Below are 18,961 nucleotides of genomic sequence, written 5' to 3'. Positions count from 1 at the left end.
TTGTTTGGATAAGAGGAATATAGAGAACGCAATCTACGTAAGCCTGCCTAACCGTAAAAAATCTTGTTTGGCTCGTCCAACAACCCCGTGGATAAGGGAAACTCGTTTCCTAAAAACCCATCATTTCAGGTTTGTGGGAAAACTAGTATTACTCGTTTTTCCACGAACGCGATTAGCATATACAGATGCAACTGCCTTTCTCCGCCCCCGCCTATTCCTCAACAACTTCAGATGGCACCAATTCTGCTTTTTGCGTCTCACCTCGCGCCCTTTTCACCGCCTATAAAAGACAGACTTTGTTTCCCGCATGTTATACACCCAGATCGCAAAGGGCTGGCTGTGATCCCCGTGACAGGCACTGGATGGGAGACGTTGACCTTGGATCTGAAGCTGGTCATCTTCAATAAGGCTCCACATCTCCTTCAGGCTTTTCGTGCATCATCTTCCCACCTTCAATCAGTCTTCCCATCTTCAATCAGGTTCCATGGCTTCACCATCCTACACAGCTGTACGAATTTGTATTTGTAAATATTTTCATGGTACTGTTGATTGAATTAATCTATTTGGTAGTGGACCCTATTTTGCATAAAACCTCTGATAATTTCATATGGGCAATTCCTAGGACATAGTAGATCCAACAACCTGGTAATCTGTTAATCTAAATGATAACACGTACTGTTGAAGGAAAAATTAGAGGCAACTCTGATTAGGGAGTATCGTAAATATGAACATGTGGCACATAAGAGAATCAGATTGCACTATGAATGCCTATATAAATACTAAAATGATCTAACACCGAACCACAATTAGATTATCGATGACTATATATATCAAGTGCAGTAGTTAATTTTTCATGACAAGGATGCAGTTTAAAGCACACTGTAAGGATAATTTTCCATAAGTATCAATCATATTTATCCAGAATATATAGTGTGCAGTAAGAGCTAAGCAGTAAGCAGATGAAGATTAGAATACCTTGTGATGTCATCTGATGTTGATAGCAGTACGTGGGGCAAGCGAGACCAGATTTAATAGCAAATTAAAGATCTTGGCAGCAACATAGGAAAATAACTGATAAGGGATGTGAACATCCCGTTAGACAGACATGTTGGGGAACGTAGCAGAAATTCAAAATTTTCTACGCATCACCAAGATCAATCTATGAAGTAATCTAGCAACGAGGGAAGGAGAGTGCATCTACGTACCCTTGTAGATCGCTAAGCGGAAGCGTTCAAGTGAACGGGGTTGATGGAGTCGTACTCGTCGTGATCCAAATCACCGATGATCCTAGTGCCGAACAGACGGCACCTCCGTGTTCAACACACGTACAGCCCGGTGACGTCTCATACGCCTTGATCCAGCAAGGGGAAAATGAGAGGTTGAGGAAGACTCCATCCAGCAGCAGCACGACGGTGTGGTGGTGGTGGAGGAGCGCGGGACTCCAGCAGGGCTTCGCCAAGCACTACGAGAGACGAGGAGGGAGAGGGGTAGGGCTGCGCCAACAGGGAGAGCAAATCACATGTGTTGGGCAGCCCAAACCTCAAGTATATATCGGGGAGGGGAGGGGCTGCGCCCCCACCTAAGGTTCCCTCCCTAGGGGTGATGGCAGCCCCCAGATCCCATCTGGGTGGCGGCCACAAGGGGGAGAGGAGGAGGCGCACCTGGGGTGGGCCTTAGGGCCCATCTGCCCTAGGGTTTGCCCCCTTCCCCTATTGGAGGCGCCTTGGGCCTTGGTGGGAGGCGCCCTAGCCCATCTAGGGGCTGGTCCCTTCCCACTATTGGCCCATGTAGGCATCCGGGGCTGGTGGCCCCACCTAGTGGACCCCCGGACCCCTCCGGTGGTCCCGGTACACTACCGGTGATGCCCGGAACACTTCCGGTGGCCAAAACCATACTTCCTATATATCAATCTTTACCTCCGGACCATTCCGGAACTCCTCGTGACGTCCGGGATCTCATCCGGGACTCCGAACAACATTAGGTAACCGCGTACATACATTCCCTATAACCCTAGCGTCATCGAACCTTAAGTGTGTAGACCCTACGGGTTTGGGAACCATGCAGACATGACCGAGACGTTCTCCGGTCAATAACCAACAGCGGGATCTGGATACCCATGTTGGCTCCCACATGCTCCACGATGATCTCATCGGATGAAACACGATGTCAAGGACTTAATCAATCCCGTATACAATTCCCTTTGTCTAGCGGTACGATACTTGCCCGAGATTCGATCGTCGGTATCCCGATACCTGGTTCAATCTCGTTACCGGCAAGTCTCTTTTACTCATTCCGTAACACATCATCCCGTGATCAACTCCTTGATCACATTGTGCACATTATGATGATGTCCTACCGAGTGGGCCCAGAGATACCTCTCCGTTTACACGAAGTGACAAATCACAGTCTCTATTCGTGCCAACCCAACAGACACTTTCGGAGATACCTGTAGTGTACCTTTATAGCCACCCAGTTACGTTGTGACATTTGGCACACCCAAAGCACTCCTACGGTATCCGGGAGTTGCACAATCTCATAGTCTAAGGAAATGATACTTGACATTAGAAAAGCTTTAGCATACGAACTACATGATCTTGTGCTAGGCTTAGGATTGGGTCTTGTCCATCACATCATTCTCCTAATGATGTGATCCTGTTATCAACGACATCCAATGTCCATGGTCAGGAAACCGTAACCATCTATTGATCAACGAGCTAGTCAACTAGAGGCTTACTAGGGACATGGTGTTGTCTATGTATCCACACATGTATCTGAGTTTCCTATCAATACAATTCTAGCATGGATAATAAACGATTATCATGAACAAGGAAATATAATAATAACCAATTTATTATTGCCTCTAGGGCATATTTCCAACAAGTCTCCCACTTGCACTAGAATCAATAATCCAGTTCACATCGATATGTGATTAACACTCAAGGTCACATCCCCATGTGACTAACACCCAAGAGTTCTGGGTTTGATCATGTTATGCTTGTGAGAGAGGTTTCAGTCAACGGGTCTGCAACATTCAGATCCGTATGTACTTCGCAAATTTCTATGTCATCTTGTAGATGCAACTACTACGCTACATTTGGAGCCATTTCAAATAACTGTTCTACTTGGAGCTATTCTAAATTGTTGCTCCATTATACGTATCCGGTATCTCTACTCAGAGCTATCCGGATAGGTGTTAAGCTTGCATCGACGTAACTCTTTACGTCGAACTCTTTATCACCTCCATAACCGAGAAACATATCCTTATTCCTCTAAGGATAATTTAGACCGCTATCTGGTGATCTACTCCTAGATTACCTTTGTACCCTCTTGCCAGATATGTGGCAAGGCACACATCAGGTGCGGTACTCAGCATGGCATACCGTATAGAGCCTATGACAAAAGCATAGGGGACGACCTTCGTCCTTCCTCTTTCTTCTGCCGTGGTCGAGCTTTAAGTCTTAACTTCATACCTTACAACTCAGGCAAGAACTCCTTCTTTGACTGATCCATCTTGAACACCTTCAAGATCATGTCAAGGTATGTGCTCATTTGAAAGTACCATTAAGCGTTTTGATCTATCCTTATAGATCTTGATGCTCAATGTTCAAGTAGCTTAATCCAGGCTTTCCATTGAAAAACACTTTCCAAATAACCCTATATGCTTTCCAGAAATTCTACGTCATTTCTGATCAACAATATGTCAACAACATATAATTCATCAGAAATTCTATAGTGCTCCCACTCACTTCTTTGGAAATACAATTTTCTCATAAACTTTGTATACACCCAAAATCTTTGATCATCTCATCAAAGCATACATTCCAACTCCGAGATGCTTACTCCAGTCCTTAGAAGGATTGCTGGAGCTTTGCATACTTATTAGCATCTTTCAGGATTGACAAAACCTTCCGGTTGTATCACATACAACCTTTCCTCAAGAAAATCGCCGAGGAAACAATGTTTTGACATCCTATCTGCAAGATTTCATAAATAATGCAGTAATCGCTAATATAATTCCAATAGACTCTTAGCATCGCTACGAGTGAGAAAGTCTCATCGTAGTCAACTCCTTGAACTTGTCGGAAAACATCTTAACGACAAGTCGAGCTTTCTTAATGGTGATACTTACCATCATTGTCCGTCTTCCTTTTAAAAATCCATATGTACCTAACAGCCTTACAACCATCAAGTAGTTCTTCCAAAGTCTACACTTTGTTTTCATATATGGATCCTCTCTCGGATTATATGGCCTCGAGCCATTTTGGAATCCAGGCCCACCATCGCTTCTCCATAGCTCGTAGGTTCATTGTTGTCTAGCAACATGACTTCCAAGACAGGATTACGTACCAATCTGAAGTAGTACGCATCCTTGTCATCCCACGAGGTTTGGTAGTGACTTGATCTGAAGTTTCATGATCACTATCATAAGCTTCCACTTCAATTGGTGTAGGTGCCGCAGGAACAACTCCATGTGCCCTGCCACACACTAGTTGAAGAGACGGTTCAATAACCTCATCAAGTCTCCACCATCCTCCCACTCAATTCTTTCGAGAGAAACTTTTCCTCGGGAAAGGACCCGATTCTAGAAACAATCCCTTATTGCTTTCGGATCTGAGACAGGAGGTACACCCAACTGTTTTGGATGTCCTATGAAGATGCATTTATCCGCTCTGGGTTCGAGCTTATCAGCCTGAAACTTTTTCACATAAGCGTCGCAGCCCCAAACTTTTAAGAAATGACAGCTTAAGTTTCTCTAAACCATAGTTCATACAGTGTCATCTCATCGGAATTACGTGGTGCCCTATTTAAAGTGAATGTGGTTGTCTCTAATGCCTAACCCATAAACTATCATGGTAATTCGATAAGAGACATCATGGTATGCATCATATCCAATAGGGTGCAGTTATGATGTTCGGACACACCATCATACTATGGTGTTTCAGGCTGTATTAGGTGTGAAACAATTTCCACAATGTCTTAATTCCGTGCCAAACTCGTAATTCAGATATTCATCTCTATGATCATATCATAGATATTTTATCCTCTTGTCACGACGATCTCTCACCTTCACCCTGAAATTACTTGAACCATTCAATAATTCAGACTCGTGATTCATCAAGTAAATATACTCAACATCTACTCAAATCATCTGTAAAGTGAGAACATAACGATATCCACTACACGCCTCAGCACTCATTGGACTGCACACATCAAAATGTATTACTTCCAACAAGTTGCTTTCTAGTTCCATTTTACTGAAAACGAGGCTTTCAGTCATCTTGCCCATGTGGTATGATTTGCATGTCTCAAGTGATTCAAAATCAAGTGAGTCCAAACGGTCCATTTGCATGGAGTTTCTTCATGCATATACACCAATAGACATGGTTCGCATGTCTCAAACTTTTCAAAAATGAGTGAGCCCAAAGATCCATCAACATGGAGCTTCTTCATGCGTTTTATACCGATATGACTTACGTGGCAGTACCACAAGTAGGTGATACTATCATTACTATCTTATATCTTTTGGCATGAACATGTGTATCACTACGATCGAGATTCAATAAACCATTCATTTTAGGTGCAAGACCATTGAAGGTATTATTCAAATAAACAGAGTAACCATTATTCTCCTTAAATGAATAACCGTATTGCGATAGACATAATCCAATCATGTCTATGCTCAACGCAAACACCAATCTCGATGGTAGAGGGAGCGTGCGATGCTTGATCACATCAAGCTTGGGAAAAACTTCCAACACATATCGCCAGCTCACCTTTAGCTAGTCTCCGTTTACTCCGCAGCCTTTTATTTCGAGTTTACTAACACTTAGCAACCGAACCGGTATCTAATACCATGGTGCTACTAGGAGTACTAGTAAAGTACACATTAACACAATGTATATCCAATATACTTCTATCGACCTTGCCAGCCTTCTCATCTACCAAGTATCTAGGGTAATTCTGCTCCAGTGGCTGTTCCTCTTATTACAGAAGCACTTAGTCTCGGGTTTGGGTTCAACCTTGGGTTTCTTCACTAGAGCAACAGCTGAATTGCCGTTTCATGAAGTATCCCTTCTTACCCTTGCCCTTGCCCTTCTTGAAACTAGTGGTTCAACCATCAACAATTGATGCTCCTTCTTGATTTCTACTTTTGTGGTGTCAAACATCGCGAATATCTCAAGGATCATCATATATGTCCCTGATATATCATAGTTCATCACGAAGCTCTAGCAGCTTGGTGGTAATGACTTCGGAGAAACATCACTTTCTCATCTGGAAGATCAACTCCCACTCGATTCAAATGATTGTTGTACTCAGACAATCTAAGCACAAGCTCAACAATTGAGCTTTTCTTCCTTAGTTTGCAGGCTAAGAAAATCGTCGGAGGTCTTATACCTCTTGACGTGGGCACGAGCCTGAAATCCCAATTTCAGCCCTCGAAACATCTCATATGTTTCGCGACGTTTCAAAACGTCTTCGGTGCCTCAACTCTAAACCGTTTAACTGAACTATCACGTAGTTATCAAAATGTGTATGTCAGATGTTCGCAACATCCACAGACGACGTTCGAGGTTCAGCACACTGAGCGGTGCATTAAAGACATAAGCCTTCTATGAAGCAATGAGGACAATCCTTAGTTTACGGACCCAGTCCGCATAATTGCTACTATCAACTTTCAACTAAATTTTCTCTAGGAACATATCTAAACAGTAGAACTAAAGCGCGAACCACGGCATAATTTGCGAAGACTTTTTGACTATGTTCAGGATAATTAAGTTCATCTTATGAACTCCCACTCAGATAGACATCCCTCTAGTCATCTAAGTGATTACATGATCCGAGTCAACTAGGCCGTGTCCGATCATCACGTGAGACGGACTAGTCAACATCGGTGAACATCTTCATGTTGATCGTATCTTCTATACGACTCATGTTCGACCTTTCGGTCTTCTGTGTTCTGAGGCCATGTCTGTACATGCTAGGCTCGTCAAGTCAACCTAAGTGTTTGCATGTGCAAATCTGTCTTACACCCGTTGTATGTGAACGTTGGAATCTATCACACCCGATCATCACGTGGTGCTTCGAAATAACGAACTATCGCAACGGTGCACAGTTAGGGGGAACACTTTCTTGAAATTATTATGAGGGATCATCTTATTTACTACCGTCGTTCTAAGTAAACAAGATGCAAAAACATGATAAACATCACATGCAATCAAATAATAGTGACATGATATGGCCAATATCATATAGCTCCTTTGATCTCCATCTTGGGGCTCCATGATCATCTTGTCACCGGCATGACACCATGATCTCCATCATCATGATCTCCATCATCGTTTCTCCATGAAGTTGCTCGCCAACTATTACTTCTACTACTATGGCTAACACATTTAGCAATAAAGTAAAGTAATTTACATGGCGTTTCTCAATGACACGCAGGTCATACAAAAAATAAAGACAACTCCTATGGCTCCTGCCGGTTGTCATACTCATCGACATGCAAGTCGTGATTCCTATTATAAGAACATGATCTCATACATCACATATATATCATTCATCACATCCTTTGGCCATATCACATCACAAAACACTTGCTGCAAAAACAAGTTGGACGTCCTCTAATTGTTGTTGCAAGTTTTTACGTGGTTGCTATAGGTTTCTAGCAAGAACGTTTCTTACCTACGCCAAAACCACAACGTGAATTGCCAATTTCTATTTACCCTTTATAAGGACCCTGTTCATCGAATCCGATCCGACTAAAGTGGGAGAGACAGACACCCGCCAGCCACCTTATGCAACTAGTGCATGTCAGTCGGTGGAACCGGTCGCACGTAAGCGTACGTGTAAGGTTGGTCCGGGCCGCTTCATCCCACGATGCCGCCGAATCAAGATAAGACTAGTAACGGCAAGATAATTGACAATATCGACGCCCACAACTACTTTGTGTTCTACTCGTGCATAGTAACTACGCATAGACCTAGCTCATGATGCCACTGCTGGGGAACGTAGCAGAAATTCAAAATTTTCTACGCATCACCAAGATCAATCTATGGAGTAATCTAGCAACGAGGGAAGGAGAGTGCATCTACATACCCTTGTAGATCGCTAAGCGGAAGCGTTCAAGTGAACGGGGTTGATGGAGTCGTACTCGTCGTGATCCAAATCACCGATGATCCTAGTGTCGAACGGACGGCACCTCCGTGTTCAACACACGTACAGCCCGATGACGTCTCCTACGCCTTGATCCAGCAAGGGGAGAAGGAGAGGTTGGGGAAGACTCCATCCAGCAGCAGCACGACGGTGTGGTGGTGGTGGAGGAGCGTGGGACTCCAGCAGGGCTTCGCCAAGCACTACGAGAGACGAGGAGGGAGAGGGGTAGGGCTGCGCCAACAGGGAGAGCAAATCACATGTGTTGGGCAGCCCAAACCTCAAGTATATATAGGGGGAGGGGAGGGGCTGCGCCCCCACCTAGGGTTCCCTCCCTAGGGGTGGCGGCAGCCCCCAGATCCCATCTGGGTGGCGGTCACAAGGGGGAGAGGGGGAGGCGCAACTGGGGTGGGCCTTAGGGCCCATCTGCCCTAGGGTTTGCCCCCTTCCCCTATTGGAGGCGCCTTGGGCCTTGGTGGGAGGCACCCTAGCCCACTTAGGGGCTGGTCCCTTCCCACTATTGGCCCATGTAGGCATCCGGGGCTGGTGGCCCCACCTAGTGGACCCCCGGCCCCCTCCGATGGTCCCGGTACACTACCGGTGATGCCCGGAACACTTCCGGTGGCCAAAACCATACTTCCTATATATCAATCTTTACCTCCGGACCATTTCGGAACTCCTCGTGACGTCCGGGATCTCATCCGGGACTCCGAACAACATTCGGTAACCGCATACATACTTTCTCTATAACCCTAGCGTCATCGAACCTTAAGTGTGTAGACCCTACGGGTCCCCTGAACCATGCAGACATGACCGAGACATTCTCCGGTCAATAACCAACAGCGGGATCTGGATACCCATGTTGGCTCCCACATGCTCCACGATGATCTCATCGGATGAACCACGATGTCAAGGACTTAATCAATCCCGTATACAATTCCCTTTGTCTAGCGGTACGATACTTGCCCGAGATTCGATCGTCGGTATCCCGATACCTGGTTCAATTTCGTTACCGGCAAGTCTCTTTTACTCGTTCCGTAACACATCATCCTGTGATCAACTCCTTGATCACATTGTGCACATCATGATGATGTCCTACCGAGTGGTCCCAGAGATACCTCTTCGTTTACACGGAGTGACAAATCCAGTCTCGATTCATGCCAACCCAACAGACACTTTCGGAGATACCTATAGTGTACCTTTATAGCCACCCAGTTACGTTGTGACGTTTGGCACACCCAAAGCACTCCTACGGTATCCGGGAGTTGCACAATCTCATGGTCTAAGGAAATGATACTTGACATTAGAAAAGCTTTAGCATACGAACTACATGATCTTGTGCTAGGCTTAGGATTGGGTCTTGTCCATCACATCATTCTCCTAATGATGTGATCCCGTTATCAATGACATCCAATGTCCATGGTCAGGAAACCGTAACCATCTATTGATCAACGAGCTAGTCAACTAGAGGCTTACTAGGGACATGGTGTTGTCTATGTATCCACACATGTATCTGAGTTTCCTATCAATACAATTCTAGCATGGATAATAAACGATTATCATGAACAAGGAAATATAATAATAACCAATTTATTATTGCCTCTAGGGCATATTTCCAACAAGACAAGCGACAAAAATTCAAGTGTCCAGTCATAGCATGAACAAAAGATTAGTGGCATGCTCATTTTCTTCCACTTCGTAGATTTATTCCTTTTGAACCAAATGACTCATCTTCCATTATTGCTTCTTGTATCCCCTCTGTAGAAAAATATGGATGATGAGAAGGAAAAAAAATTAAGAAGGAAAACACAGATAAAGCTAAGCGCCATGTATGGAAATCTTCAGAGGACAAAATACTGCCGAATATATTAAAAGATCAAAGCCTACATGGAGGAAAAGAAGGAACATGTTACACAAAGAAAGCATGGCGTGATATCTTAGAACAATTCAATGATTCAAGGGTAGAAAAACTTGAATTACAACAACTAAAAAATCGTCATAAATACTACAGGAATTGCTACAGCACCATGGACAGACTTCTAAAACTCACGGGATTTGGTTGGGATGACGATGACAAAATGATAAAAGCTCCAGAAGATATTTGGGAAGAACTAATTAAGATAAGTTTGTTCAAGTAGAATTCATATAAAGTTTTCATATCCTATTATTAACAAAAACATTAAACAACTTGCAGAAGGATAAGGCTATCCAAGAATATCGAGATAAGGTGTGGCCTAGTTGGATAGATCTTCAAGCCATATGTGCTAGTTCAACAACATCTGGAGCTGGTGCTGTATCTAGCAAAGGAAAAGATGGTACATGTACGACCAAATCTTCACAAATTGATCTCAATACGGAAGTTGAAGTACATGACATCAATTCTGATGAAATCAATGCTTCCCCTGGTGTCTTCACCAAGAAGTCAACTACCATTGAGCCAGAAAAAAAGAAGTCCCCTGGAAGTGGATCCAAGGAAACTGCAAGAGGACAAAAACGGACAGCCGATGATGCCATAATAGCAATTGATCGCCTTGCAGATGCATCACTTAGCATTGCTGAAGCAAAGAAAATAGTAGCACAACAAACTGAAGCTTACTCGGTTAAATCTTGTATGGCAATACTAAATAGTATGAGTAATCTAGATCCCAAAGAGAAACTAAAAGCGGTAAAGGCATTTACAGATGGTGATAAACGAGCCATTTTCATCGAGATGGATGAAGAGACGCGGAAGCTCTGGATTCTTGATCCTTAGAATTTTTGTAATACACCTTTGAGCATAGTATTTTATTTCAGTCGTTGTCGCACTTTACAAGATTCAGAAAAAAAATTCACTTATATTTTGTCAGTTTGTGTGAAGTAATAAATATTGTTTTCAGTTTGGTATTGTTCATTGTCCGGTTCAGCACTATTACATTTTAAAACAATTATCCAGAGATGATATGGTCAACTGTGCAAATCGTGCGGGGATCTATGAACATTTCGGATGTGCCAGATGATGAACTTTCTGATTCCGAACAAGTGCTTATTAATAACATTTCTGTAGTGTCCTTGTTTCGCGATGTGTTGTTCACAAGGTTATTCAGAACGCCCCGTAACACTTCTATATTAACTGGTGCTCAGAAAACGATAGAGTTTTTAGAGGGACATCCAGTTAGATTTTATGAACAATTTCGTCTTGAGACGCACACATTCTACTTGTTGCGGGATGCTTTGTGCGAGAGGAAGTTACTTAAGGATACAAATCGAATGACAGTGGACGAACAACTACTCATGTTTCTACATACAATTGGTCACAATGTTAGAAACCGTGTCATCCAAGATAGATATCAGCATTCTGGCGAACCAATCAGCCGACACTTCAACAAAGTTTTAGACGCCATAAATGGTTTGCGTGATGTTTGCATGACAGATTCAAGCAATCAAGTCCCATCAAAAATATTGGGTGACGCAAGATTCTACCCATATTTCAAGGTATGTTTGCTATTAGAAGCAGATACTCTTTTACATATGATTTTCATAAATAGAAGGTCGACACCATTTAAACTTTATTTTTTGACTAACAAAAAATCCCAACAGAACTGCCTAGGAGCAATTGATGGGACACATATTGAGGCAAAAGTCAGGTTTGATAAGCAAACACCTTATAGAAACAGACATGGTTATCCGTCTCAAAATGTAATGGCAGTAGTGTCATTTGACATGACATTCTCTTATGTCGCTCCTGGATGGGAGGGTTCTGCATCGGATCAAGTTGTTCTAAGATGGGCTGTGACTAGTGGGGGTTTAGTTGTTCCTAAAGGTAAAGTACAATTATTCATGTATCTACAATATATATAAAGATGATGAGTTTGATATGAAATTAATGTGCAGGTAAATTTTACCTTGTTGATTCAGGCTACGCAAATACTCCAAGATTTATTGCCTCATATCGTGGAGATCACTATCATATTGCTTCTTTTCGTGGAAGTAATCGATGATATACTAGTGAGAAGGACTTGTTCAACCATCTACATGCACAGTTGCGGAATGTTATTGAACAAACTTTTGGTGTTCTAAAAGCTCGTTTTCCAATTCTAAGTAGGAAAGGAGGAATTCCTTATCCATACAGAACTCAAGTGAAAATTGTTATGGCTTGTTGCATTATCCACAACTTCATAAGAAAGGTTAATCATCCTGATGAGTTATTCGAGCTTTATGAGCATGGGGAAACAGAACAAAATACTGACCATGGTGATCGACAAGTTCATGGGTAAGCAAGAGAAGATGATAGAGTTGCTGGTGAGAGAGTTCGTGCTGCCATCGCCCGAGAGTTGTGGACTAAACATCAACAACGTAGTGCTCAACCAGAAGATGATTAAATACTGTAATATTTGTTTTCCATCTTCAATTGTAGATATATCTGCATAATTATTGTTGCAACTTTTAATTTTTTATATGGACATGAACTTTCCATTCTTTTATAGGCTTATATGCTCTCTCTCTCTCTCTCACCCTCTGCCTCTCCCTCTCTATCTGGAGCTACAAGATGAAATGTTATTGTCTACCAATTTTTCCAGCAAGTAAAGCAACAATAAACTATTTCAAATTGGTGCATTTTTATGTGACATTCAAGTGTTCCCTTTGTACCTACGCATCAGATTCTTCAATGGACCAAGTAGATATGTAGCTAATTGCTAAGTCCTGTCAATTATGAAGTAGTATACTCTCCGCAAGTGCATGATGTAGACCATGAAAACATGCTAAGAAACCAAAAAAAGAGATAACTGTAGCTTCTCTCGTCAAGTGCATGATATAGTTCATGTTAATTTACTAGTACAAAACTTGAAAATAATAATCAAACATACCTGCTCCTCTGAATCCCCATCCGCTAGCTTGGAATCCCCATCCGCTACAGCTGCCTGCTGCCCCCGGCGCCGCCGATACAGGCTGATGTCGGTGCAGCCTGCACGGCCGGCGTTGAGGGGAGGCAGGCCTATGCGTTGACCTGAAGCAGGACCGCTCGCTAGGTACAGCTTGTGCGGGGTCGACGGCCGACGAAACGGAGTACGCCTGGGGACCTAGCCGTCCAGGGGAGGGGAGGCGAGCATCAACCAACATCCAGGGAGCGGAGGCGCATAGTAGTAGGCGTCCGCGCGCGACGGCGTGTACCTGGCGGCCTGGGAGTCCAGCAGCAACCGATGTCCAGGACGGCGGAGGCGCGCCGTACCCGACGTCCGCACACGGATTCTTCCACAGGCGAGACGAGGGAGCAGCGGTGTGAACGAGCGGAGAAGGAATCGGAGAGCAGCAGCAGCTCAACGCTTAGATGGATGAGGCCATGGTGTGCGATTTGGGGGAAGTGAGTCGAGAAGAATTGAACATATAAACCCTTAAAAAGTGCTAGGCACAACCATCGCTCGAGCGCACCGCACCACGCGAGGGGTAAAAACCACCCAAAAAAACGCAAGGGCGCACCGCACCACACGAGCAAGCGAGCGGTCGCGCTACTGCGCCAGGGCCACAGCAATCGAGCAAGAGGAAAAACAGCCCCGCGCCCCTCACTCCTCCCTCCCTCGTCCGCCGCCACTCCCTCCCACCTCCTCCTCCTCCTACGCTCTAGGAGCCCCGCCGCCGACTGCTACTCCTCCACCGCCTCGCCTCTTCCCCCTCCTTGCCTTCCCATCGCTCGTCTTCAGGCTGCAGCGGTGATTCCCGATCTGAGCCGTCTTTTCTTTTCCCGTCCCACTCGCCTCCCCCTCCTCGTCACCCTCCTCTCTCTCTCTCCCCCGCGGCTAGGATTCGGGCTAGGGTTCGGGCGCCTTCCCTTCTCTCCTCCTCTACCCAACGCCGCCTCCCCTCCTTTCTCTCCTTCTCCACTAACGAGGCCGGGCCAGGAGCAGCGAGGCCGGGGCGGCGGCGCGGAAGAAACTGTGGGCTCTCCTCCGCAAATCTCTACCGGGACGACGGTAGCCGGAGGAGGATCCCCGGTCAACGGCGCCCCGGGCGCTCACTGCCAAGAAGCCGCCGGAGGAGGAACTCGACCTGGACGACCGCCGCTGGACGAAGAGCCCCGAAAAAAATCCCCCAACCACCCCTGCGCCACCGCCTCTTCACCTTCGACCACGGGTTGCAACGGTCAGAGGACCAAGGTGTGGATTCTCCCCCCCTTCCCTTTTCCTTAATTCTCATCTGTTCCTCCAGCCCCTCCCATCCTTGCGTACACAGCACACACACACTGTCTCTCTCATCTCGTGGATGGGAATGGCCAGCGTGGATTAATTAATTTCATCATATTTCTGTCAGATTTGATTTCAACAGCGGCGGTGGTGTCTTGCTGTTCTTTGCACATATTTCTGCCAGATTTGATTTAATTTCATCCTTGCTATTCATAATCTATTAATTAATGACCTGTATATACATATTTTATCATGTCTACTAACAATCTCATCAGTTTACAGTTCATACATCGGGTTATTTTATCCTGTTTTCTTCAGGTTTGATTTAGGGTGTTCTTTTTTCCTTTTTCAGATGTATGCCGTATGTGTAGCAATCGTTCTAAAACACCCCCATTCCTTCTCTTCCTATCAATTTAATCAGGACCCACTCTGGACCATTTTCAGAAACCACTCTAAACCATTTTCTGAAAATTGATAGGAAGAGAGTGATTTTCATAACAGCGGCTGCAGCCCCCAGGGTTAATTAGAACCTAAAATGTTTCCTTTAGTTTATGAAAAAGGTCTAGAGTGGTTTCTGCAGCTGCTGTTATGTTTCATTGATTCAGTCCTATAGTTGGATAGTTCCAGTGGATTTTACTAAATGGTTTTGTAGATTTAATTAGTGAAAAGGCCTCAATTGGTTTATGCAACATTGCTTGTCTGCTGGCAGTTGGAGCATACTAGGCAAATGGGCCTTGCCGTGAGTCGTGGTGCAACAGTGACCTCGATGGGCAGGGCAATGGTCAGATACGAGTCAGCACCAAAGGTGACTGTAAGCACTCAAAAAAGTTTACCACGCTAGAGCTATGTCAGGTGCCTACTGTTCTTTTGTGCTTTTTGTTTTCTATTTCCCGTCAGAAGCTCATTCCATAATCAATTTGTAGGTTGTACGGGGGCAGTTAATGAATATACTTGTGACACTTATACTCAGGTAAATTACTAATCATTCAAATCACTAATAATCAGCTAAAGCACAATAATAAGCCCACCAGTCATAGAAGAGGAAAAATAACCACGAAGTGAAAATAGATTGTGAAAATTAGACGGCTCAGACGATGTAAAAGACAGAATCGGACGACCAGCGAGTTTTCAATCTGGGGGAGCTCGGAGTAGCCGAGTTGCCCAGCCAGATTAATTTTTATTGGGCATTCAGATTCTTATTTTGCGTTTCGTAGATTTTTAGCTGGGTGTATAAACATACACACGCACACTGACTTCAGATTTCAGTGACGGGGGTAAATTATTGTGCCATATGTATTGTTGCCATATTTAGTAATCATGCATATACATGTACATTGGTTTTTATCAAATGTACATGTGCTCCTGTAGCATATCTTCAGGTTTGGGGATTTAAATGCCCTTTGTTTTGTGTACCAGGTGGTTAACTGAGATTTTGTTTGCTTATTCTACTGTTTTTTTAGCAATGCCGACAAACATGGTTTATGATGATATTGGTGGTCTGAAGCTTTAGATCGTCGGGGCTGCTCTCATTCGTTCAATTTGCCAGTGATCCTTCCATTCTACTGCTGCTCATTATTATCATATGAAGGAGGTGTTCTTCCGTTACAATACTCCTGACGTGTTTCATGAAATGTCTATGAGCTGGTATGTTGTTCATTCTCTTATTTTTTCTTCTTCTTGCAGGCTGATCTATGTTCTCTGTTTGTTGGGTCCTTCGTGTCATTATGAACAAGGTTGGGTCTCTCTTGCTCAGTTTTTGTCTACTAAAAGTGATGTGAGCTGATGTGCTTGTTTGGGCGGTCTCCCTGTGTGTGTGATATTTGTTTGCATATCAACCCTGTGTGCTTGAAATTTACTTGCATATCATGATATCAAACGAGGATGTGTTCTTGTTTACCTCTTGAATAGACAGATCTTGGTGCATTACTGGTACCGTGCCTCTAGGTGGTCAGCGAGGGTCGCACTTGCGCTATGCTTCCCTCTGGATTCTAGCATGGTGTTCGGGTGCCTAGCTTAGTTCAGTTCTGAGTCGAAAGCAGCGAAATCATATGTTTCTGAATCTTGGATATACCTTACAATGCAGCGGCCCATTCTTGTTGTGCCTGGACTGGCTAGATCGATTAGAGTTTGTCTAATATGCCTTCGGTAATCAGCAGCAACACACGAGATCCTGGAACCTGCATTAGTTATTGTTTGCACAATAATTACTTATTGATATCATTACCAGGCTATCCGAGCCATCAATCCCCGGACACCACTTGGTTTCCTTGCCCATTTATTCATCGGATCTGTACACAATCGACAAGATTGACTTCAGATCTTACATAAGGTTTCATAAAGATAGTTCAGAACCTAAGCTATACAAAGTTTTACAAACGAAATCTACACAAACTCATGGATTTGAAACTGAAAGATATTATGTGATGCATCTCTCCAAAAATCCAGCATAATTATATAGAGGAAACATATATTCCCAGAAATTTACGGTCGCGGTCGAGTGCAACGGCGAGTGTAGAGCAAGCCTGTGGGAGAGTTTTTCTGAAAGCAAGCCCTCAGCTCGCCCCGACAACCTTTCCCTGTCAGCTTCGCTCCCCTCTTCCTCCTCTTTGCTTAGAATTGTTTTATTGTCATTCATATTCTGTATTAAATTCTGATGAGGTTTCTGCTTGTTAGATTAAATTCTAGCCAAGACTAAACTGTAGCCACAAGAAGGCAGGATTCTACTTATTTAGTCTAAAAAAGAGTTTTTGACTTATTTGATTATATTCTAAGTCAGCTTTTGGGGGGACTTTAGATACAATCTGTTAGTTAAAAAAATATGTGTTCTTGCGCTTGAGAAATTGCTGCCAGTGTTACTGTATCATATATGAATATGTACAAGGCATCAGAAAGCACAAGTAGCAGGAACAATTAGTTCAGTTTTTAATATTATAGTGCTACTCATCCTAAATTGTGTTAAATTAATCTGCTAGACTATGGTGATGACAGAGGGGTACTGTTTTTTAAAATTATTTCTTTGTTCCAATTATAAAGGGCCCTCTGCAAGGATATTTATTTCATCATGTGTAGAAGTTTAGTTGGACAGATATTGTTCGTCAGTTTCTTAGTGCGTGCCTAGCTGTTTCCCCTTTTTACATTGCTTATTTTCTATAGGATTTCTTGAAAGATAATAGCTTGCTTCAACAATTGTAGAACGATCATGGTTTCTTTGCATTCCTGTACTTTTATACGATTAACAATTTCATGGCTATCCTGTGTAAGAAACAGACATCATTGGCATTAGCCAATGCATTTGCGTTAAATGTCCTGTTGGCCGAGTGATGTAGTCCTATTGTGAAGATGCTTATTGTTTCATTTCTGTAATGTAGGAACATGTATAACCTTTCAAGTTCACTGATGTGGTTACCACTACAACACACGTCCCTCTAAGGACCAAGGGTGGGCATGATCTTCTACAAGGTTGTCTGTGACTATTAGTACGGGATCAACTTTGCGGTGTCCCCATTGCTTCAAGTCAAGCTAATAGAGCTAAATGGGTATCCAATTTTAGAAAGCACACTTAAGAAACATGCACACGTGTCTTTAGATCCTATGGAGCATTCCTAATAATGACCATCTATTTAACTATCTTGGATCATTACCATTACAAAATGCAGCATGGCATTCATAATGTTCAGTTATTCATAAATGTGGCATTTAATTATTCTCTTGGCATGATATTTAAGCATGTTGCATATACCAATCTGTTGATAATTCAATTATTGATTCTGATGTACAAACATGCAAAACCATTGCCTGTTTGGATGATGCACATGAGTATGTTTTTGTTAGTTTTCGGTGATGTACGTCGTGAAGCGGGACGGGCGGACGGAGACGGTGCACTTCGACAAGATCACGGTGTGGTTCAAGAAGCTCAGCTATGGGCTCAGCCAGGAGCACCGCGACCCCGTGCTTGGTCTGCGTCAGGGTATACATGGGCGTCACCACCAGCCAGCTCGACGAGCTCGCCGCCGAGACCGCCGCCGCGCTCACGGCCTCCCAGCCTGACTATGCCTCCGTACGTTCCCTCTTTTGATCTGTCTCTCCCCTTCCGGTCCGTTCCGTTCCACCTCACGGCGCCCGTGTTCGTGTGTCCTGGTCTGACGTATGTGCGTGTGTGGTTCTTCTGCAGCTCGCGGCGAGGATTGTTGTGCCCAACCTGCCGCCAAGTGGAAATAGTCTGTGTGGCACTTGTAAATAGAGAGCATTCTGGTAGAAAGGTACAGGAAAGAATAGGGGAACTTCTGTCATTTTCTTTGGTCTCTGAAAAATAAATGGTGATATGGGCTGATACATTGCTAAATTACATGATACAAACTCACTTCTTTTTTTATTTTTGGTTTACTTTGTTGTGCTACAATGGCTCTCCTAGGAATGTTCTTCCATGCTTTGATGTGCACAATCCAGAAAGTGCATGCATCCAGAAACCAAATAGGATTTTTTATGTGTTATCTTCTCTTAAATCTTGTGCTTGTCCAATAAGAATAAGGTTTGGTGGTATTGCCTTTGTCTGTCACCTGGTAGATTTCAGACTTCAAGCTAGCTGCAGTTATTTCAGGTTCTATGTGCAAATCCTTGGTGTGACATGATTGGTAACTGACCATGAATACGTTGCA

At 43.8% G+C, this 18,961-nt stretch overlaps 1 protein-coding gene across 1 annotated transcript; it reads left to right on the top strand.

The window, feature by feature from the left end:
• The first annotated feature begins 12,351 nt into the window (after positions 1–12,351).
• On the top strand, positions 12,352–18,678 carry LOC125554823. Its single transcript, XM_048718227.1, has 8 exons — positions 12,352–12,429; positions 13,023–13,117; positions 13,535–14,279; positions 15,016–15,111; positions 15,230–15,276; positions 15,767–15,950; positions 17,675–18,363; positions 18,478–18,678. Exons 1-6 carry the CDS (start codon positions 12,352–12,354, stop codon positions 15,789–15,791), a joined length of 1,086 nt encoding a protein of 361 aa, XP_048574184.1. The 3' UTR covers positions 15,792–15,950; positions 17,675–18,363; positions 18,478–18,678.
• Positions 18,679–18,961: the final 283 nt, after the last annotated feature.

Source organism: Triticum urartu, chromosome 4, assembly GCF_003073215.2.
Source record: "Triticum urartu cultivar G1812 chromosome 4, Tu2.1, whole genome shotgun sequence".
In the NCBI taxonomy this organism is placed as follows: domain Eukaryota; kingdom Viridiplantae; phylum Streptophyta; class Magnoliopsida; order Poales; family Poaceae; genus Triticum; species Triticum urartu.
Note: the sequence above shows the minus strand (reverse complement) of the source record. Positions and strands in the feature narration are given on the sequence as shown.

Coding starts and splice junctions, on each gene's coding strand:
- LOC125554823 (XM_048718227.1), top strand. CDS start 12,352: ATGGGGAAACAGAACAAAATACTGACCATGGTGATCGACAAGTTCATG. Junction 13,118..13,534: donor ACGGCCGGCGTTGAGGGGAG/GCAGGCCTATGC, acceptor AAAAAGTGCTAG/GCACAACCATCGCTCGAGCG. Junction 14,280..15,015: donor GCAACGGTCAGAGGACCAAG/GTGTGGATTCTC, acceptor GTCTGCTGGCAG/TTGGAGCATACTAGGCAAAT.